Source organism: Pipistrellus hanaki (assembly GCF_964339955.1).
Source record: "Pipistrellus hanaki genome assembly, chromosome: 9".
NCBI classification, from domain to species: domain Eukaryota; kingdom Metazoa; phylum Chordata; class Mammalia; order Chiroptera; family Vespertilionidae; genus Pipistrellus; species Pipistrellus hanaki.
Window position 1 is genome coordinate 79,148,612 of NC_140511.1, and position 21,379 is coordinate 79,169,990.

The window sequence follows — 21,379 nt, forward strand, 5'->3', positions numbered from 1 at the left end:
GTGTGTGTGTGTATAAGATGGCAGGGCTCGTGGCTGCTCCTGGAAACACAAGTGTGCCGGCCTGGAAGGTCCTTGGAGGGCATTCTCTTTTCACAGAGGAGGAAACAGGCCCGGAGGGTTAGGGGCTTGTCCGGGATGAGTCAGGACAGGGATGCGGTCTCCTGACCACAGCGAAGGGCCTCACCCCTCACGGGTGCTCCTGGGTCACCTGCACCCAGCACCCAGCACAGTGGGAGCCCCTGACGCGTCCCAGGAGGCATCTCCTTTTCACAGGTGAGGGGAACAGGCTCAAAGTCACTACGCCCAGACCCCCGATTGCCTAGAACAGTGTTTTTCAACCTTTTTTGGGCAAAGGCACACTTGTTTCATGAAAAAAATCACGAGGCACACCACCATTAGAAAATGTTAAAAAAATTTAACTCTGTGCCTATATTGACTATATATAAAGTAATTCTCTTGAATAGGAATCAAATAAACACAAAGTATTTTATAATTACTTTATTATGAAATATTAAGTAAACAAAATAGTGAAAAATTATAAAATTCTTGTCTTGTCTGCACCTACGGCACACCAGGCAACATCTCGCGGCACACTAGTGTGCCGCGGAACAGCGGTTGAAAAACGCTGGCCTAGAACCTTCCACACCTGGTTGGAGGCCATCGGTGTGGGGCCGCTCGCCCTTAGCCACGGGGGTTCGCGGCGCGGCCAGCCCGGGTGTGACCACACGAACCCAGAGTGTGACCCGGGCCTGCGCGGCCGCGCATGCGCAGGACCGCGGGCGGCCGAGAGCGCGCGGCACCGGGCAGAGCGCGTGCGTGGCGGTCCCGGACGCCGATTGGCTCCCGCGGGCCGGGAGGCGGGGCTTGTGGCGCGGCGCTTCCTCCGCCCGGGCTTCCGCGTCGCAGCCCGGGAGCCGGAGCCCGAGGCGGGAGTCCGAGTCCTGGCGGCGGCCCACCCGAACCGGACCGGACCGGACCGGGGTTCAGAGCCAGGCGGCGGCCCGGGCCCAGGCGGCCGGCGCTGCGTCCCTGCGAGGTGAGCGCGCGGCGGCGCCCGGCTCCGAGGCTGCGCGGCGCCCTCCCGCCCCGCCGGCGGCGAGCCGAGCTTCCCCGCCCCTCCCGGCAGGCCTGCCCCCCCCACAGCCCCGACCGGGGTTAGCGGGACCCCATCGCCCCCCCTCCCACAGCCCCGACCGGGGTTAGCGGGACCCCATCGCCCCCCCTCCCACAGCCCCGACCGGGGTTAGGGGGACCCGGGCCTGCCCCCCCCCCACAGCCCCGACCGGGGTCCGGGGTTAGGGGGATCCGGGGCTGCCCCCCCCACAGCCCCGACCGGGGTTAGCGGGACCCGGGCCCCTCCCACAGCCCCGACCGGGGTTAGCGGGACCCCATCGCCTCCCCTCCCGCTGCACGCCGTGCCTCCAGCCGCCATTCGCTTTCGCACTTCAGCCCGGACCCCTTCCTTCCTCACTGAGAGGCCCCACCCCCGGACCCCCAGTAACTGCCCTTTCCCTCCGCAGATGGACGGGCCGGAAGGCAGTGCCGGGCAGCCCGGCCCCGCGGAGCGCTCCCATCGAAGCAGCGTGTCCTCCGTGGGAGCCCGAGGTGGGTCCTGTCTCCCCTCCATACCTTCTTAAGGCCCGGCCCCGGGGGAATGGCCTGGCTCCTCATCTGTCCCCTTAAAGAGAATCTGTTAACTAACAAATAAGAGATGTTGAGGTGTGAAAGAGTGACCCCAGTCTATCAGAGGTGCTGGGCACTGTTACTAGGTTACAACCTGGGTACTCTTTAAAAGGCATTTTTTTATTGATTTTTAGAAAGTGAGAGAGAGAGACATTGACCTGTTGTTCCACTTACGATGCAGTCATTGTATGTGCCCTGGCCCGGATCAAACCCACAACCATGGCATATCAGATGCCACTAACCAACTGCTCCTCGGCCCTGGCCGGTCCTCTTCCTGAATCTCCCTCCCCTCACTTGTGGAATGAGCTTGTCACACGTCGCTGTGCAGTGCAGAAGTCTTATGAGTGAAAAGCGACATGTTCACGTTTTTTGTTGGGCTTCTTTCACACAAACGCCTTTTTGAAGGGACCGTTATGTTCATCTCACCGGAAGGAAAAAACAGAGCCCTCAGCGCCTGTTTCCCTGCCTGAGAAGTGGGTCTGCATCCGGCCTCCAGGAGATCGTTTCACCATCTCCCAAGAAAGTAGCTGCTGCCTCCAGCGAGGCTCCGAGGTTGAGCGTTGACCTATGGTCAGGGCACATGCCCAGGTTTCCGGCTGGATCCTCAGTAAGGGAGGCAGCAGATCTATGATTCTCTCATCATCCATGTTTCTATCTCTCCCTCTCCCTCCCTGAAATAAATAAAATACTTTTTTTTTTAAAAGAAAGTAGCTCTAGGGGGACAGATTGGTATCTAAAAAGCACCTTCACTTTATTGATGATAAACTATGCTCTCGCCTTTCCCAGGCTTCCCCTCCTGACTCACAGCCACTCTCTGAGGGAGGGTGTCAGCCCTGCTTTTGGGGCGGCAGCCTCACTCACTGACCTGCCGACGGTGGCCAGCTGGCCGGGGCCTGGAGCCGGGATATGCTGGCCTCCACGCTCAGTGTGCCGCAGGGCACTGCGGTGCCAGGGATGGGGTTTGAGTCTGGCCGCTCTTCCCAGGGTCTCCTTGTGGCTCTGGGCTCCAAACAGGAATCCCAGAGGCTGTCACAAGGGAAGGCTGAGCTTGTCCTTCCCCCGGCCTCTCCTGAAGCCATGGCACTGCGTTCTGAGGCTCGAAGAGTTCAAAGGAAGCTAAGCCCTGGGTCTTGCTTTGCCCTGGGGTGGCCTTGAACCAGAGAGAGACAGCACCTTGCCCTGGGATAATGGAGGGCCCCAGCTCTCCCCCCTCCCAACCTGATACACCAGCTCTGGAGCCTGATGGATGGAGCCTCCACCCCCACAGACGGAATGTTCTCTTTCACGGGGGAAGCGCAGAGCAGTCCTTGGGGCTGCAGGGGCGTGTGGCCCGCTCTCATTGGAGCCTTCGGGGGTTAGGGACCAGTCCCCGGGGCAGAGTTGTGGGTTTCTGGGGGTTTGAGCATCTTGCGTAAGTCCTAACAGACAGCGTTCTGCACAGGACCCTTCAGGGTCTGTCTCAGTGTGGCCTCGGGCCCCCGAGGGTGTAGAGTGGGGGCCGGCCCAGCGGGACACGCCTGTGCCTGAGGCTGGCCCGCTGACCGCCTGGCTCCATGGCAGCAGCGGACGTGCTGGTGTACCTGGTGGATGACACCGTGGTGCCCCTGGCGGTGGACAGCCTGCCGTCCCTCAGCGCCCACGAGCTGCACCGCGCCGTCCGCGAGGTCCTGCAGCTCCCGGACGTCGCCCTGGAGATCTTCGCCCTCTGGCTGGTCTCCCCGCTGCTGGGTAAGGCGCGGCTCTGCGGAGCCCAGGCGGAGGGTACTGGTCAGCGTCCAGAGCCCGTGGCCCCCGTGGTCCGGGAAAGGCGGGGCTTGTGTGGGTAGGAGCTGTCTGTCCACCTTTCCAGGACCCAGAGCCCTGAGGGCATGCCTGGCTCCTCTGCCCCCACCTCCTCGCTGCTGGTGCCAGGGGAGGGGCCGAGCTGCCCCGCAGCCTCAGCAGTCTGGGGGGGGGGGGGCAGGAGCAGTGGGACCAGGAGACAGGGAGGGAAGTGGGCTGCATGCGCCGAGCACATGGTCTGTGCCACCACCCGAGCTGGCATTTCGTGAGCAGAGTTTCACCTTATCCTCACGGCCCAGCCCTGACTTGCAGATGTCAAAATTGAGGTTTGGGTGGTGGGACCAGCGAGAGGTAGGACCAAGGTCAGAGCAGAAACCTGGGCGGCCCCCAGCTGACCTCTTTGAACTGCCCCTGCTCTGGAGGGCAGGGAGCAGGTGGTGATCAGCCCGGAAGCTGCCGCCGCTGACGAGATTTCCCGAGCGCGGGAAGGCAGGACGAGTGGGAACTGACTGCCCTGCGCGCGGCCTCCGGCTGCCTGGTGTCTGGCCTGTGACCGCCATGTCCTTCCTGCCCTTCCAGGCTGAGGTCCCCAAGGCGGGATGTGCGGGATGGAGGCCTGGGAGGGGAGGGCGGGGCTCCCTGGGGCCGCCAGCCTCCTGGCTTGGACGGGGGGAGGGGAGCACCCACCTGGAGCCAGGGCCAGGCTTGTTTTCTGAGCTTAGACTTTCTCTTTCAAGAATAGGGACAAGAAGGGGTGGCTGGTGGGTTAGCTGGGGGGACACATATGTAACACCTTAATCTATAAAAAAAGAAGGGGTCACTGGTCCCAGGGCCCCTAGTGGCTGGGGTTTGTGCCTCTGCCCTGGCGGGGTTATCAGCTAGCTTGGTGGGAGAGTGGGTGCCTGCCCCTCCCCCCCACCCTGCCCAGCAGTTAGAGCTTCCTGTCAGCTGCTGCTCTCACCCACCCTCTTCCTGCTGACCGCTCTCCTCCGGCCGCTCCCCGCCCGGCTCAGCTGTCCCTGGGCAGGACTGCGGGCCCCTGGGCTGGTGTCTTTGAAAAGCTGGGGTGGCTGCCCTGCCTCGGCTCCTGTCCCTACAGCTGGCCACGGCTTGTTCCTCCTCCCACTTCCTCCGCCCCCTCCCTCCCCACCGCATTCCTGCTCCCACGCAGGGAAGTGAATGGACCCTGTGTGTCCCTGCACCGGTCGCCCGGGGACCTGCCTCCAGGAGGAGGGCGGCTGGAGGCCAGCAGGAAGTCACTGCCCCTTTGTTCCCGCGCTGTGCTCAGGGAGGCCGAAAGGTCACTCAGCTTTGCCCCGGCCCCTCAGAGCCTTTGCCCACCCCCACCCCCACCCCAGAGTGGGTGAGCACCCTCGGATGCCCAGGGCAGTGAGGCAGAGGGGGGTGCCGTCTGCCAACGCTGCTCTTCCTTTGAGCTGGATGTTTGGGAGGTTTGGCCTCCTCAATGCCATTGTCACTCTACATGGAACAGGGTCCAGGGACAGTCTGTCTGTCTGTCTGGGTGAGTTTCCAGCAGAAAGGCCCATCTGGAAGTGTGTCTCTGTGGGTCAGCATAGTTCTGTTCTGAGAATGGAAGTTCTCTGGAGTGTAAGGCTGGTCGGGGCTGGGCCATTGGCAGAAGGGAGCACCTGCCTCAGGTCCCCGCCTCCAGTGTGTCAGGGGGCTCAGCGAGTCAGCTGCCTCGTTCATCTCACAAGTGTGTGCAGAGCCCGCCCACCCCCCTCCCGGACAGCCCTCTGGATGCTGGGATTACAGCGGGGAACAGGACCAGAGGGGCCCCTGCTCTCAGGGAACTTACAGTCCAAAGTGCGGGGCAGCTGGCCGGTGTTGCTCAGTGGATAGAGCATCAGCCTGCGTACTGAAGGGTCCCAGGTTCTAATTCTGTTCAAGGGCACATGCCCTGGTTGTGAGCTCGATCCCCAGTAGGGTGCGTGCAGGAGGCAGTTGATCAGTGATTCTCTCTCATCATTGATGTTTCTATCTCTTCCTCTCCCTTCCTCTCTGAAATCAATAAAAATATATTTAAACAAATAAGTAAATAAAAATGTGGAGCTTCGGGCTCTGCTTCCTAATGGCAGTGCCAGGCGCACCTGTACCGCCACCCACCCCCGCCCTCCGCGCAGCCTGGGCTCCGGCCTGCCCTGGCGGGAGAGGACAGTCAAGGCTGCAGCCTAACCTCTAGCCTCACTTTCTCTGGGTGCAGTGAGGGGCATTGCGGAGAGTCCCCCTGAAGGTCCGGGCCTCTCAGTGCCTGCCCAGTTGACATTGACCATGACGCCGTCGTGTTGTGGAGGGGCGGGTGGCAGCGCGCTTGCTGTGCCTCGGGCCGCCCTGGCAGAGGCCGCATGGCTCCCCTCCCGCCTGCAGAGGTGCAGCTGAAGCCCAAGCACCAGCCCTACAAGCTGGGCCGCCAGTGGCCAGAGCTGCTGCTGCGCTTCACCGACGCCCCGGACGACGACGTGGCCACAGGTGAGGTGCTCCCCGGCCCCATCGCAGCCCCCCGGGCGGGAGCACCGGCTGCCAGGCCCGCCAGCCTCTCCTGGCCCGGGAGCGGGGGCCTGAGGGGAGCGGGGGGCCTGAGGGGAGCGGGGGGCCTGAGGGGAGCTGAGGGGAGCCGGGGGCCTGAGGGGAGCCGGGGGGCCTGAGGGGAGTTGAGGGGAGCCGGGGGCCTGAGGGGAGCCGGGGGGCCTGAGGGGAGCGGGGGGCCTGAGGGGAGCTGAGGGGAGCCGGGGGCCTGAGGGGAGCCGGGGGCCTGAGGGGAGCTGAGGGGAGCCGGGGGCCTGAGGGGAGCCGGGGGGCCTGAGGGGAGCCGGGGGGCCTGAGGGGAGCCGGGGGCCTGAGGGGAGCCGGGGGGCCTGAGGGGAGCCGGGGGGCCTGAGGGGAGCCGGGAGGCCTGAGGGGCGCCGGGGGCCTGAGGGGAGCCGGGGGGCCTGAGGGGAGCCGGGAGGCCTGAGGGGCGCCCAGGAGAGGACGGGCTGGGAGGCCAGCGAGCTTGTCCAGATAAGCCACCCCCTGTGCCCAGCCCCAGGCTTTCTCAGCCCGGTTGGTGAGCCTGGGGTCGGGACTGGCCGGTCGGAGGGGCTGGGCAGTGACCCGGCCTCTCCCTGCAGATGAGCCGTCCCTGCAGTTCCGAAGGAACGTGTTTTTCCCCAAGCGGAGGGAGCTCCAGGTGAGCCGGAACCGGCAGGTCTGGTGCCCTGTGTGTCGCCTCCCCTTGTCCCCGGACCCCCGGACCCGGGGCCGGAGCTAGCTGAGCCCCCTCCCCCCTCAGATCCACGACGAGGAGGTGCTGCGGCTGCTCTACGAGGAGGCCAAGGGCAACGTGCTGGCGGCGCGGTACCCCTGCGACGCGGAGGACTGCGAGGCGCTGGGCGCCCTGGTGTGCCGCCTGCAGCTCGGGCCCTTCCAGCCCGGCCAGCCCACCGCCTGCGCCGTGAGGTGAGGCCGTGTGGCCTGAGGCGGGGGGGGGGGTCGCCCCAGAATGCTATTACAGTGGGCCTTAGGTCTTGCAGGGTCCCGGCGTCAGGAGGCCTCAGCCCGAGGGCTGGCCCTGACACTGAGACTGTGGGTGAGCCCTCCCCTCTGAGCCTCCTCTTCCTCATCTGCCCTGGGCCCAGCGCCCGCTGGGGAGGGGGTGAAGCACGTCTGTGAGCGCCCCAGCCCTCGGAGCCCTTGGTGCCTGAGGAGGAGCCAGCCTCCATGTGAGGTCGGGAGGGAGCCGGGCTGGCTTGTTGTGGTCACAGTTAGGGACTGTGTAGGCACACGTGATGGCAGTGCCCGCAGCAGGCAGCCCTGAGAAGGGGGCAGCCCCCTGGAGACCCCCTCACGCCGCCCTGCTGCCTGCCTCTCCTCGCCCTCCCTCCCCCATGGCCGCTGTGTGGTCCTCCCTCTTTGTCGGAAACGCAGCTGCAGGGAGACGTGTGTGACGCACGCTGTGCCCTCTGTGGCTGTGGACGCCGGTGTCCTTAGGTTACACGTGGGAGGCCGAGGCCAGCTGTGGCTGGTGCAGAACCGCCAGCGTGCGGCCGGGAGTCAGGACTGCCCGGGGGCGGGACACGGTCTCACTCGGGCTGTCCCCCGTGTGTGAGTGAAATGCCCTCTTTCACGGACCTGCACCGGGGGCTGCAGGTTGGTGTTTCCCTGCATCCTGTTTGGCAGAAGAAAGCATCGCTAGCTCTGGGTCGCTCGTTCCGTTTTTGGTTGTGAAAGTCCCGCTGGTCCAGGAAGCCACATCTCCCTGTGGAACTCCAGCCGCAGCCTGGCCCGGGCGGCCTGGGTGGGCTCAGCTCCGTCTCCCGGCTCTCCCGGCAGTGTGCTGTGGCCGTGGCAGCAGTGGGTCCCTGGCTGTTCACGCCTGCCCTCCCCCCATGAGCGGGGCTGCACCGGAGGACCGTGGCCTGTCAGCCCCGAGCCTCGTGCGGAGCCTCCCCTTCCTCCTGCAGGGAGAAGCTGGACTCCTTCCTCCCCGCCCACCTGTGCAGGCGAGGCCACAGGCTCTTCGCCGCCCTCCGGGGCCGCGGGGCCAAGGCCGGGACCAGTGAGCAGGGCCTGCTCAGCGCCTACCGCCGGGTGAAGGAGGGCAGCGGCGACAGCGAGCGGGAGGCGTCCCTGCGGACCCACTACCAGGCCTACCTCGCCAAGTGCCACGAGCTTCCCTACTACGGGTGAGCCCGCCCGGCCGCCACGCCCGGGTGCCCTGTCCCCCGGACGCCGCTGGATACCCAGGCGGCCGCTCCGGGGAGGCGTTTGGTGTCTGGGTCTAGCGTTCGGTACAACTGGTGAGCCATCAGCACGTGGATGGTGTTTGAAAGCAGGGACCCAAAGGGGTGGTCAAGGAGGTGCGTGTGGACGGAAAGAGGACCTCCAGTGGCTCAGCCCTGGTCCCCGGGCTCCTGGCGGCTCTGTCCGCACCTGGATTCACGCTCTTCCCTCTGCCTGTGGTGCCCCCTCTGTGTGCCACTCGGGCCCGCCTCCTGCCTGTGCACACCCTCCTGTCCTGCACACCCGCTCCGATGCCACCACCTCCAGCCTTCCCCCCTGGGCGCGTTCCCCGAGGCCTCCAGCCTTCCCCCCTGGGGCGCGTTCCCCGAGGCCTCCAGCCACCCGAGGGCCTGGCAGAGCCCTCGCTGGGGATGAGCCACAGCTGAGCCGTCTGCTCGGTGCTGGCGGACGGCTGACCCAGCTCCCCTCACAGGTGTGCCTTCTTCCACGGCGAGGTGGACAAGCCAGCCCAGAGCTTTTTGCACCGGGGCGGACGGAAGCCGGTGACGGTAGCCATCAGCCTGGAGGGTGTGCATGTCATCGACAACAGGGAGAAGGTACCTCCAGCTCCTCCAGGATGGGACCTGGGGGTCTCGGTGGAGAGGAGGGGAGTGGGGTCCTTACTCAGGCCTTCCGGGTTACCCTGGGCCTGGGGTTGGCCTTGGGCAGGGTGGGTGGCCTGTCCGAGGGGACCCTCCCTCCCTCGATGTCCCTGGGCTTTTCTGGGTCTGCTCTGGGGCAGCCCAGTGTGCTGGGCCGTGGCTGCCTGGCAAGGAGGCTGCAGCTGGGATGAGGCCTCTGATTGGAGGGACCCTGTAAGGCCTGGCTGTTCTGCCTTCCAAAGGCGGAAGACCAGCTCTGGTTTCCCAGAAATGCCCAGGACCAGGAGCCCTCCTGGCGTCTGCGTCCTGCTTCTCACTGCATTGGCTGCCGGTGGTGAGGGCGGTGGTGGCAGCCGCCCTGTGGGCAGCGTCTGCACCCGCTCAGGAGCCCTCCTCCGCCGGCAGGACAGTTTGCTCAGCTCCTGGGTCTCCCTCCTCACTTGCTCTTCCCCCACGAGATACCCTGTTGGGCTTGACCCACTGGTGAGACGCACTGTGGTGAGGGTGTCTCATCCTCCTGGGTCTGATGGAAGCAGGGACCCCCTCCCTGGAGAACTCACGAATGCAGACTCAGCCTTGGAGTTAAACAGCCAAGAGGCCCCTTCCGGTGGCGCCGAGCCAGGCGGGGCAGGGGAGAGACCTCTGCCCCAGGTCCAAGCTCTGCCTCTCCGCGGACCAGCACGTCCTGCTGGGCCTGCGTTTCCAGGAGCTGTCCTGGGACCACACGTCCCCCGAGGAGGAGGAGTCTGTCCTGTGGCTGGAGTTCGATGGCAACAATGAGGGCACGCCAGTCAACAAGCTGCTCAAGATCTACTCCAAGCAGGTAGTGGGGTGAAGGGCCATTGAGGGCCGGGGGCCGGCGCGCTGGCTTCTACAGGCCTGGGCCACCCTCGCGAGTTAGCTGGGCCTGGCCGGGAGCGTCACACCGGTGGCGGCTGTGTGTTGAGGGCTTCCCAGTGCTGTCGACCACCCACACCAGCTCCCTCTGTCCTTGAGGCCCCCTGAGAGTTGGCTGCTCTGAGACGAGGGGCAGCACGGAAAGGTTAGGGCCCCTCTGCACCCGTGCCGCCACTGACTGCTTATGTCCAGGAGCTCTTTCCTCTCTCGGCTTTGACTGCCTCGCCGTCCCCGTCTTCATGCTGATGACCACACATTTTACATTGCTACTCTAGACCTCTTTTTTAAGTGAATGTTGTATTGAATTATAATATACAGAAAAGTACCCAAATCCTAAGTGTGTAACTCAATAGATTTTCCCAAAACAAACCCATGTGCCACCTTTCAGATTAGGAAGTAGAGCCAGGACCCTAGGAGACCCCTCAAGCACCCTTCCAGCCCTTTCCCCCCGAAGAATCACCCCCTCCCCACTCCTGACATATCTGCCAGTCATGTGTCTGTCTGCGAACCTTCTAGCAGCGGCTCCCCAGTGTGTGCCCGTGGCTGGTTTCTCGCTCAGCATTGAGTCCTCCGTTCTGTCCCTGGCAGACCATGGTGTCTGGTTTGGGATGTTGCGGGCAGTGCTGCTTGTCTGGTGCACACCGGAGTGCAGGGGCTGTCACAGTGGGCCGCGCTCAGCCTTTGTGGACACGGCCAGCTTCCCAAGCGGATGTACCAGTCTGCACTCCGCAGGGTAGATGGGAGTTGATAAAACAAGCTCCGACGCCTACTGTTACCAGTGGGGATGTGTGTGTTTTGTTTTAAGTTTTTATTGATTTTAGAGACTGAGGAAGGGGGAGAGAGAAAAACATCAGCTGTCCTGCACACGCCTTAACCGGGGTGCAACCACAACACGAGTGTATGCCTGGCTAGGAACTGAACTAGCAACCTTTCAGTGAGCAGGGCAGCACCCAGCTGAGCCATAGGGGCCAAGACTACCAGTTTTTTTGTGTTCATTTTAGCCACTCTGGTGGGTGAGTAGCGGTATCTCCTTATAATTATTTTTTAAAATATATTTTATTGATTTTTTACAGAGAGGAAGGGAGAGGGATGGAAAGTTAGAAACATCGATGATGAGAGAGAAACATTGACCAGCTGCCTCCTGCACACCCCCCATGAGGATGTGCCCGCAACCAAGGTACATGCCCTTGACCGGAATCGAACCTGGGACCTTCCAGTCCACAGGCTGACACTCTATCCACTGAGCCAAACCAGTTTCGGCTCTTATGTTTTTTATTCAACTCCATTGAGGCATAATTTACAATAAAATGCATCCATTTTAAGAGTGAGTTTTGACAACTACCTCCACCACAGACAAGCTATGGAGTAGCTTATTTGCTGTTTGTGTTTCTTCCTAGAGGTGAAATGTCTGTTTATATATATTCTTTTTTAAGAGACAGGAAGAGAGAGAGAGAGAGAGAGAGAGGAAGAGGGAGAGGAAGAGGGAGAAGGGGCGGGGGAGAGAAACATTGATTGGTTGCCTCTCACACAAGCCCCAGCTGTGGATTGACCCTGAAACCTGGGGATGTGCCTGACCAGGAATTGAGCCCGCCACCTTTCCCTGTGTGGGATGACACTCGAACCAACTGGGCCGCACCAGCCATTCGCGTCTTTTGCCCGTTTTTTATTGGCATTATTTCTGTCACCACGCGGGGTGGATTGCTGGGTTCTATGACAAACATGTGACTGGCTTTACTGGACACTATCAGACTGTTCCCTGAATGACTGTCCTGTTTGCGTTTCCACCCGTGTCTGACGGTTCTGGTCTCTGCGTCCTTGTCAGCACTCGGTCTGTCAGTCTCATTTGCTTGTTTGCCATTCTCATTACTTTGTAATAATGATATGTCACTTACATGGGGTTTTGTGTGTGTGTGTGTGTTAATTCTAACCCAGGGATGTTTTTCCATTGAATTTTAGAGAGAGTGGAAGGGAAGGAGAGAGAGAAAAACATTGATGCTAGAGAGACGCATTGTGGTTTTAATTTGCATTTTCCTAACGACTAATGATGTGACCATCTTTTCATGTATTTATTTGCTATCCATACATCTCTTTTTTAATTAATTTATTTAAAATCAATCTTTATTGTTCATATTATTACAAAGGTTCCTCATTTCTTCCCCCCTCCACCAGGTTCCCACCCCACCTAATTTATTTTTTTATTGTTTGAAATATTACAAATAATAGTACATATGTCTCCTTTTCCCCCCCATTGACTTCCCCCGGCCTCCCCTACCCCCAGTACATGCCCTCACCTGCACCCCTCCCCCCAATTTCCATCCCCCCCCCCCCCCTGCCTGCTGGCACCCATCTTGGCTGGCATGGTGCTGCCTGCTCACTGGTCCACCCCCCACTGATCTGATCATCATTCCACTGTTCCATCAATTTGCATATTAGGCTTTCCTTATATAGGATGTGTTGTTTCACATTTGCATATTAGGCTTTCCTTATATAGGATGTGTTCACATTTGCATATTAGGCTTTCCTTATATAGGATGTGTTATTTACATTTGCATATTAGGCTTTCCTTATATAGGATGTGTTGTTCACATTTGCATATTAGGCTTATATAGGATGTGTTGTTCACATTTGCATATTAGGCTTTCCTTATATAGGATGTGTTGTTTCACATTTGCATATTAGGCTTTCCTTATATAGGATGTGTTGTTTCACTTTGGTTGAGAAGGCTCACTGTTGAAGAATGTGCTCAGTGGGAGCCACCCACCCCTCCCCCATGACCTCACTGCCGCCTTCCTCCCCTCACGGGCCTGCAGGCTTTTCCGGCCAACACGCATGCAGTTCCTTCAGTGACGGGGCCAGGCACTGGCCCTCCCCTCAGCGCCCCTCCGCCCTCCCCTCCGATCTCATCCTCTCCGTAGCAGCAGCCTCCTGCCTTCCCAAGCTGTAAAATGTTCTCTTCCCCACCCACCTCCCAGCCCTGGGACCCCCACTCACCCACCAGGACAGGTGGGCCGCCTGCCCTGCTGCTGGCCCGCAGAGCACCTGCCCCGCTTGCTTTCCTCTGTGAATGGCATTTGTTTCCTCACGTGCCTCCCCCACCCACCGGAGGGGGCAGGGACGTCCATCTGGTTCCTCTCGCTCTGCAGGGGCTGGAAGGCTGGGCCTGGGCCTGGCCCCCCTCTGGTCCTCACGCTGGCCCCCCCCCCCTCCCCAGGCTGAACTGATGAGCAGCCTCATCGAGTACTGCATCGAGCTGAGCCAGGCCTCCGAGCCCGCTGCCCCCCAGGAGGGCGCCTACGGTGCCTCCTCCGCCCCCGGCTCCTCTCCGCCTCCCGCTCAGCGCCCCCAGCTCCGCAGACAGGGCAGCGTGGTGAGCAGCCGGATCCAGCACCTGTCCACCATCGACTACGTGGAGGAGGGTGAGCGGCGGCCTCGTGGCGCTGAGGGGAGGGAGGCTGGGAGCCTCTGGCTGAGGGAGGGCTGGTGGGAGCGGCACAGCTGAGCTCGGGGGTCCCACAGAGGCCCCTGGGTCCCGGCGAGAGTCCTGCTCGGCCCCTCTCCCTGCTGCGCCCACAGGCGTGGTCCCTCAGGACTGGCCCGACGTGGAGACGAGGAACTCCCGGGTCGCAGTGTGTGCCCCGAGCGGGTCCCAGAGCAGGGACGTTGTGGAGCGACGGGTGGTCTGCATGCCGCTCCCAGGGGCCCGCGTCTGCGCCCACACCAGCCCGAGGGCTGGGAGCTTCTAGTCTCACGTCGAGAGGCAGTGAGTTACTGTCCAGGGGGAGGTGCTGTTTGAATTCTAGTGAAGTTGGACCATTTTTATGTGCGTGATCATGTATGTTTTCTTCATGAATTACTGTTCACGTATGTTGCCTGTTTTTCTTTTTTTGCTTGATTTTTTAAAATTAACATCTTCTGTTAACATGGCGTATATATTGTAATTAATGAACTAATATTAATAACTTTTTTCTTTTTTTTTTTTTTCAGAGAGGAAGAGAGAGGGAGAGAGAGACAGAAACATTAGCGGTGAGAGAGAATCATTGATTGGCTGCCTCCTGCATGCCCCACACTGGGGATCAAGCCTGCAACCCAGGCCTGTGTCCTGACTGGAATTGAACCCACACCTTTCAGTCCGCAGGCGGACGCTCTGTCCACTGAGCCCCACCAGCGAGGGCTGGTTCTCCTGTTGTTAACTGAAGTCCTTAGTGTAGCCTCGTGTCTCTTTAGTTCATGGGTCGTCTGGACCCCACACTGTGCTCAGTTGTCATGTGTCCTTAGGCTCCTCTTGGCTGTGACCGTTTCTGACCTTCCTTTTGTTGACCTTGGCAGTTGGGGGGGCGGGGGCTGGTCAGGGACATTGTAGGATTCCCTTCTCTGGAGTTGGATGTTTTTCTCAGGACTAGACAGGGCTTCCAGCTTGGGGGGAGGAGGGTCACAGAGGTGGAGTGCCCCTTCGACCCCATCCTGTCAGAGGTGTTCCCAGCAACATGGCACCTGCTAGAAACTGGGCCCTCGTGAGGTTCTCTGGCCTTGCTGAGCTCACCCTCAGCCTCCTGGAGGTCCAGGTCCTTTGTTTCCTTGGTCTGTTCGGGAATCGGTTTTAGCAAAGCTCCTCAGGCACCACGGCTGGCCCAGCATCACTCACACACGGATCTGCCTGTGACACGCCCGCCCACACCCGTCCCTGGTGGGAGAGTCGGGGTGGGAGAGCGAGGCCAGAGGCGGCAGGTGTGAGAGGGGAGCGCAGCCCAGAGCAGGCCCCGGGGCTGGGCCTCCCGGAAGCCCTCCTCAGTGGGTCCTCACCCAACAGGCGAGCAGATCAGGCCGGTGAAGCCGAAGCGCACCACGTCCTTCTTCAGCCGGCAGCTGTCCCTGGGCCACGGCAGCTACACCGTGGTGCAGCCCGGCGAGCGCCCGGACCAGAGCTGAGGCCCGCACTGTGGGCCCCGCTGCCACCCAGGACCTCTCCTCAGGCCCGGACCCCCTTACCCAGGGACTCGCCTGTGGGCCCCTCAAGACGGACAGCGCTTCCTGCTCTGAAGCCCCACGCGGCTCCCACGGCAGGAGGTCAAGGACCAGGGCTTGGGCCCTTTGTCCTCCCTGGACTTCGGCGACCACATCCCCGCAGGGCACTGGCCAGCATTCCATTCCACGCCTGTGCCAGGCGGGCGTCCCTGGCGGTGGGCCGGGCCTCAGAGCTGAGCCATGGCCGGTGGCAGCACCGGGAGGAGGGGCCGCACTCTTCCCTCCCTGGATGGAGGGGACCGGAGGGAGCCGGGCAGGCCCAGCGCAGTGGGGCACCTGTGCCCTCACTCGGGCCTCTGTGGGCAGGGACACTGACCGGAAGGAAAGTCCTCTTTGCTGGTTTTGGTGACGTCACTGTGCTGGAGGGCCCCGCCCCACTGGGAGAAGCTCCCAGACCCCGGCTTCAGGTTGTTTTAGTTTTTACTCATCAGCTTTGGTTCCTGGAACCCAGAAAACTCTGAAGCAACTGGAGAGAACTCCACACCCTCCGAGCCCGCTCCCCCTCGGAGGTGGCGTGTGCTGGGGCCGGCCAGGCGGGAAGGCCCACCCCAACAGCAGCCCCTCTTTCTTGGGAACAAATGGCCGCGGTGAATGTGGCGCCGGTGTGGCCAGCCCAGGAGCTCCCCGCCCTGGGGCTCCCCTGTGGGGGCCTGGCCCCGCTTCCCGGGACTTTCCTCCGGGAAGAGGCTCAGCCAGCTCAGGGCTCCCTTTGTCTCCTTCCTGGCGGGCTGTGGGCGAGGAGATGCCAGCCACGCCTCCAGCTGCCAGAGCCACCTCCTGCCTGGTGACGTGGGAACTCCAGGTGTCTGAGGTGGGCTCGCCTCGGGCAGCAGGGACTGTATTTGTCATAAAAGGTGCCCAGCCCGGAGTCACTGGCTCCCGCTGCCCAGCCGTCTGGCTCCCGGCCCCTGGCCCTCCGGCCCACACACTGTTTTGAAGCCAAGTGCATTCTTATCTGATGGGCCCCGGGGCCTGTGGGTGTGGCGGGCGTGTGTGCACACAAATTACTTGTTTTTACTCCTGTCTTCCAAGCAGCCATTGTGTCTTAACCTTTCCTCCTGTCCTTTGGGACAAAGCCTTTTGCTAAATGTCCTTTAAATATTCTGATTGTTTTGTACCACGTGACTTATTAATAATAAAACCTTTCCAGCAGCTTCGGTGTTTGTGAGTAATGAGAGTTGGTCCCCGCCTGGGAGCCGGTCACAGCGGTGTGTGGGCTTTTATTCTCTGTGCGTCAAGGGGTGCAGCCCTCGGGCTCCCCTGCTGAACCCACGGAGCAGCAGTGAAGTTTCCGATCTTGGTGGGTGGTCAGAGTAAGAAGGTCCAAGAGAGGTTTGGGGGTTCATGGTGGGAACCAAGGCAGGAGTCCTGCGAGGAGGCAGGGGAACAGGAAGTGACAGAGGCTGCTGGGCCTTTGTCCCTGTCCTGTGACCCTGAGCCACCTGTCACCAGGTGCCTCCTCACACCGGGGATGGGGCCCAGGGCAGTGCCTCGGGAGATGGCAGAGAGCCCAGGAGGTTTGGGCCATTCTCGAACCCTCCCTGTGGGCTCCCCGGGCCAGGGCCAGGGCAGGGGCAGTTTGTCTCCACAGATCCTGTTGGGCAAGGCCAGCGTTAGGCCAGCCCTCCGGAGCGCTGCGGACCCCACAGGAGCTGCGCGGCAGTGATACCCGTGGCGCTGGCCTGTGGGTGAGGTCCTGTGCCCAGAAAGCTGGAAGGGAGAGCGGGACTCACCTGGGGCCAGGGCCTGCCGATGGCACAGGCACCCATCCTGGTGGTTCCCGGAGCACCATGGCCTGGGGCCTGGCAGGCCTGGAGCCCCTTCCCTGTTCGCTCCACCAGGCTAGTGTCCTGTGGCTGCTGTGACCGATGACCATGATCCCGGTGGCTTACACAGCACACTCACTGTCTCAGCTCCGAGGTCCGAGTCTGAAGGGAACTCGCTGGCTGAGGGGAGAGGGTGGGCAGGGCTGCATTCCGTGCTCTGGCAAGAACCTGTTCACGGCTCCAGCTTCCAGAAGCCCCTCCCTCCACCTTCAAGCCAGGGAAGGAGACGGGGTCCTCAGCCCGCACTCGGTCCCTCCTCCGCCTCTTTCTCCGCCTCTCCTCTGCCTGCCACGTCCAGTGTAAGGACGCTTGTGATTACCACCACCCCGGGCCCAGGTGGATGACCCGTCTTCTCCCTACAGTCAGCTGATGAGCCACTTAGTCCCTCTTTGCTGGGGAACTCACAGCCTGGGGAACAGCTCGCAGCTGTGTGTGGGCTTTTTATTAACCACTAGTGGCCCGGTGCACATTGAAAGGAAATGAATTCGAAATATTTTAATATCGCTATTCGCCCTTTCTCTATAATGGAAGTGTCAACCAAATTCACAATCGACAATGACAGATGGAAACACATGTGCCGTTGGCACCAGCGAGAGCTTTGTATGTATTGTGCTGCATGACGTGAGTCAACTTAGCCTCTTAAGTTATAGAATAAACTGGCTTAATTAGACTGGCTTTCTGATGTAGCTAAGCTTTTTCCAGCCCAGTGAAGCTCCCCAACTTCTCTTTCAGGTAACTGTCAGCAACACAGCAGTAAATATCAACACGAAGCACATCATTGTAGATCACGCAGGGAGAACAAAGGGTGAAACATTCAACTGCAGCAGTGTTTGACTATACTCTGCGCAGTGAGAAAACCTGAAGATATTTTCAAGATCCACCATTTCTTCTTTTTCAATCAGGTCACATTTCTAAACTTTCTAAATCTCCGTTTTCCGGCTAATGAAAAGAAAATAGGATTCCACTGAGTCTCCTATCTACCTCCTCCAGGACTTCTCTGAGGACCAAATGAGATGAGGCTTCACAGATGTTTGGTTACAGTGTAAAGTGTTTCCACCTGGCTATAAAGCAAGTCCTGTTCCTGGGCTGAAGAAACTCCAAGGAGGCTAGTGGTCACTAGGGAGAGGAAGCCGGGCGTTGCTTTGTGACAGCGTTACCCGGACGGACACAGCACATTAGCCTTTTATACAGAGAGAATATGCTCAGGGAGCACAGCCCTCGGGCTTGGGCTCCGGCTCCGTGCTGAATGCCACGGAGCAGCCAGGGTGAGGTTTTCCAATCTTGGTGGATAGTCAGGGTAAGAAGGCCCAAGAGGGTCCTTAATTTCTCTTTGCCTGTAAATTCTGATTCACGGGCTCCAGGGATGAGGCGTTCTGGGAGCCTGCCTTCTGCCTGCCACACCACGCTTTCACTGCGGCCCTCCCTGCTTTGTGTTTTTATCTCCCCCTTCTTCTCTGAAATAAAAATGCGTTTTAAAAAAATACATAAATACGATGGGGATGGCGTAATACCTCTTCTTCGGGTTTGGGGAGGAGGATGCCTGTCTAATCTTGCACACCCCGGGGCAGAGCGCCCGGTTCGTACCTCTGTAACCGTTGGCAGAGGCGGGAGGCGGCTGGTAGGCGCTCCTGGTTGTGGAATCAAAAATCAGCTCTCTGCCGAAACCGGTTTGGCTCAGTGGATGGAGCGTCGGCCTAGGACTGAAGGCTCCCAGGTTCAGTTCTGGTCAAGGGCATGTACCTTTGGTTGTAGGCACATGCAGGAGGCAGCTGACTGACGTTTCTCTCTCATCGATATTTCTAACTCTCTATCCCTCTCTTTTCCTCTCTGTGAAAAATCAATAAAATATATATATTTTTAAAAATCAGCTCTCTGAGCCTCAGTTTCTTCATCTGTGAAGTGGGGACACTGAGTGACGGATGTAAAAGCATCTCTGGCCTGCAACGGCTGCATCTGTCTGTGGTTACGTCAGGTTCCTGCATTCACTCATCCCACTGGGTCCTGAGGTCATTTCCTGCCCTTGTTCCCGCCTGCAGTTTCCTGGAGCTGCCTCCACAGGTTCTACAGCTGAGGGCCCTGCATAAACAGCAGGAGTGCATTGTCTCCGCTCAGGAGGCTGGAGGGCTGCAGGGGTCCCTCCTGCCTCTCCCAGCCTCTGGGGTTCCGCTGGCAGTCTGTGGCTCCCCCGTGTGTCCGTCTTACATCCTCCTGAGGACCCCAGTCATAGCGGACTAGGGACCCACTCTACTTCATCCTGACTACACTGACTACGCTAACGTCCTCGCCAAGGTCACATTCTGATACTGAGCGTTACTGGGTCACACGATTCAACCCATAACACCACCCTGAAGGTTTGTTACCTTGGTCTTCTTGGGGATTTTACAAACTATCAACTAGCAGCCAGGTAGCTGAGTTGGTTGTAGCATCACCCATTTACCAAAAGGTTGCAGGTTCAGTTCCAGGTCAGGACACATACCTGGGTTGTGGGTTCGATACCTGGTTGGGGTTTGTGTGGGAGGCAATCAATCAATGTTTCTCTCTCACATCGCTGTTTCTATCTCTCCTAATTCCCTCTCCCTTCCTCTCTCTCTAAATCAATAATAATAATAATAATACATACCCCCAGGTGAGGATTAAAAAGAAATCTTTAAAAAAGTAAAGCAGGAGAAATCCAAGATGGCTGCTCGGGTAGGCAACTAGCCGCAGCCGCACACAACAATTTTAATAAAATACAACTAAAATATAAAATGGACATTACCCAGAACTACAGGAAAGTCGACTGACTGGAAATCCTACAACAAGAAGCAAGGAGAAAACCAGAAGGAAGCACGGAGGAGCTGTAAAAGCCTAAGGTACGGAGACACGCGGCGCACGCGAAGAGGTCGGAGCCGGAGAGGAGGGAGGCCAAGTGCCTGGCGGGCGTTCCCTAGCGGAAAGGAGATAAAACTCCGACTGTGCTGGGCCCCTGACTGCTCTGAACCCCAGTTCTGGGCCAGACCCCGGGGACTCAGGCTCAGCCATAGGGAGCTGGGCTGTAAGACGGTACCCGGGGAAGCGGCGAAAGGAGGTCCCGGAGGCGCGCACACTGCCCCCAGAGAAGGGCTGGCCGGCTGTGCCGCGGGATTGCCCTGACGGGAAGGAGACTGGGGCTCCAGACTGCTGTGAACGCCACCTCCAACTCCACTTCCAACTGAACTGAACCCCAATACCGGGCTCATTGTGGGAGAGCATAGACTGTTTGGCAGCAGGCGAAAACCGAGGGCACCTTTCTCTCAGAGGCGCCGGCAGCGAGCACTGAAGGACCCGCATAGGGCGGGGCTGACGGAAGCCAAAGCTGCAGGCTCCACCCTGAAACCCCGCCCCATCTGTAACTGCGAAATGCGACAACAAAATAGATCACAAACGAAAGAAATGGAGGACAAAAAGCGTCTGGATATAGAGTTCAAATCTACGCTTATAAGGTTTTTCAAGAATTTCCTAGAAAAGATGGATAAGGCCTATGAGGATATGAAAAGAGATCAACTAGAATTAATAAGGAGTCAACAAGAAATGATAAGGGATCAACAAGAAATAAAGAATACATTGTCTGAAATAAAAAATATTCTACAGAGTCCTAAAAACAGAAGGGAAGATCGCAAGAATCAAGTCAAAGATTTGGAACATAAAGAGCCAGAAGACACTCCTCCACAGAAGCTAGAAGGCAAGAGAATCCAGAAAATTGAAGATAATGTAAGAAACCTCTGGGACAACTTCAAGCGAACCAACATCAGAATTATGGGGGTTCCAGAAGATGAGAGAGAGCAACATATCGAAAACATACTGAAAGAAATAGTGACAGAAAACTTCCCCCACCTGGTGAAAGAATTTGACTTACAAGTCCAGGAAGCGCACAGAACTCCAAACAAAAGGAATCCAAAGAGGACCACACCGAGACACATCATTATTAAAATTCCAAGAGCAAAAGATAAAGAGAGAATATTAAAAGAAGCAAGAGCAAAGAAGGTAGTAACTTATAAAGGAGCACCTATACGATTGTCAGCTGACTTCTCAACAGAAACCATGCAGGCCAGAAGGGAATGGCAAGAAATATTCAAGGTGATGAATAGCAAGAACCTACAGCCAAAAATAAGCTACCCAGCAAAGCTATCACTCAGAATCGAAGGCCAGATAAAGAGCTTCACTAATAAAAAAAAGCTAAAGGAGTTCATCACCACCAAACCAGAATTATATGAATTGCTGAAGGGGGTTCTTTCAGAAGAGAAAGTAAACAAAGATAAAAATTATGAACAACAAATACGTAATTATCAACAAGTGAATCTAAAAACCAAGGAAATTAAAAAAATCTGATGAACAATATTAACTGTTGAATATAATAGAATCAGAGGTATGGAAGGGGAGTGAACTGACGATTCTTGGGGAAAAGGGGAGAGGAGGGCGTGGGAAGAGACTCAACATAAACTGTGCACCTATGGATGAGGACAATGGGGAGAGGGGAAAGGGCAGAGGGTGGGGTGGGAACCTGGTGGAGGAGAGCAATGGTGGGGGGGGGGAGGAACATTTGTAATAATATGAAAAATAAAAACTTAAAAAAAAAAATAAATAAATAAAAATAAAAATGACAAAAAAATAAAAAAAAATAAAAAATAAAAAAGTAAAGCAGGTGTGGTTACCCCCACTAGCCTGGCAGCTCTCCTGGCTCAGCCAGCACCTGGCTCTGGAGGCGCCCAGAGATTGCCGATGGGGGTTGGTGCAGGGGGACAGGGTCTTCATGGCTCCCAGACACCC

At 58.7% G+C, this 21,379-nt stretch overlaps 1 protein-coding gene across 2 annotated transcripts; it reads left to right on the top strand.

Annotated features, from left to right (window-relative positions):
* The first annotated feature begins 862 nt into the window (after positions 1 to 862).
* FRMD8 (FERM domain containing 8) lies at positions 863 to 15,920 on the top strand. 2 transcript variants are annotated; one of them, XM_084895333.1, is made up of 11 exons: positions 863 to 1,036; positions 1,521 to 1,605; positions 3,247 to 3,411; positions 5,854 to 5,955; positions 6,597 to 6,655; positions 6,758 to 6,924; positions 7,929 to 8,150; positions 8,681 to 8,804; positions 9,529 to 9,672; positions 12,958 to 13,162; positions 14,554 to 15,920. In XM_084895333.1, exons 2-11 carry the CDS (start codon positions 1,521 to 1,523, stop codon positions 14,670 to 14,672), a joined length of 1,392 nt encoding a protein of 463 aa, XP_084751459.1. In that variant the 5' UTR covers positions 863 to 1,036; the 3' UTR covers positions 14,673 to 15,920. The 2 variants fall into 2 exon arrangements, with proteins under 2 accessions (XP_084751459.1, XP_084751458.1); XM_084895332.1 differs by having other exon boundaries at positions 864 to 1,036; positions 3,244 to 3,411.
* Positions 15,921 to 21,379: the final 5,459 nt, after the last annotated feature.

Coding starts and splice junctions, on each gene's coding strand:
- FRMD8 (XM_084895332.1), top strand. CDS start 1,521: ATGGACGGGCCGGAAGGCAGTGCCGGGCAGCCCGGCCCCGCGGAGCGC. Junction 1,606..3,243: donor GTCCTCCGTGGGAGCCCGAG/GTGGGTCCTGTC, acceptor GCTCCATGGCAG/CAGCGGACGTGCTGGTGTAC. Junction 8,151..8,680: donor CACGAGCTTCCCTACTACGG/GTGAGCCCGCCC, acceptor CTCCCCTCACAG/GTGTGCCTTCTTCCACGGCG.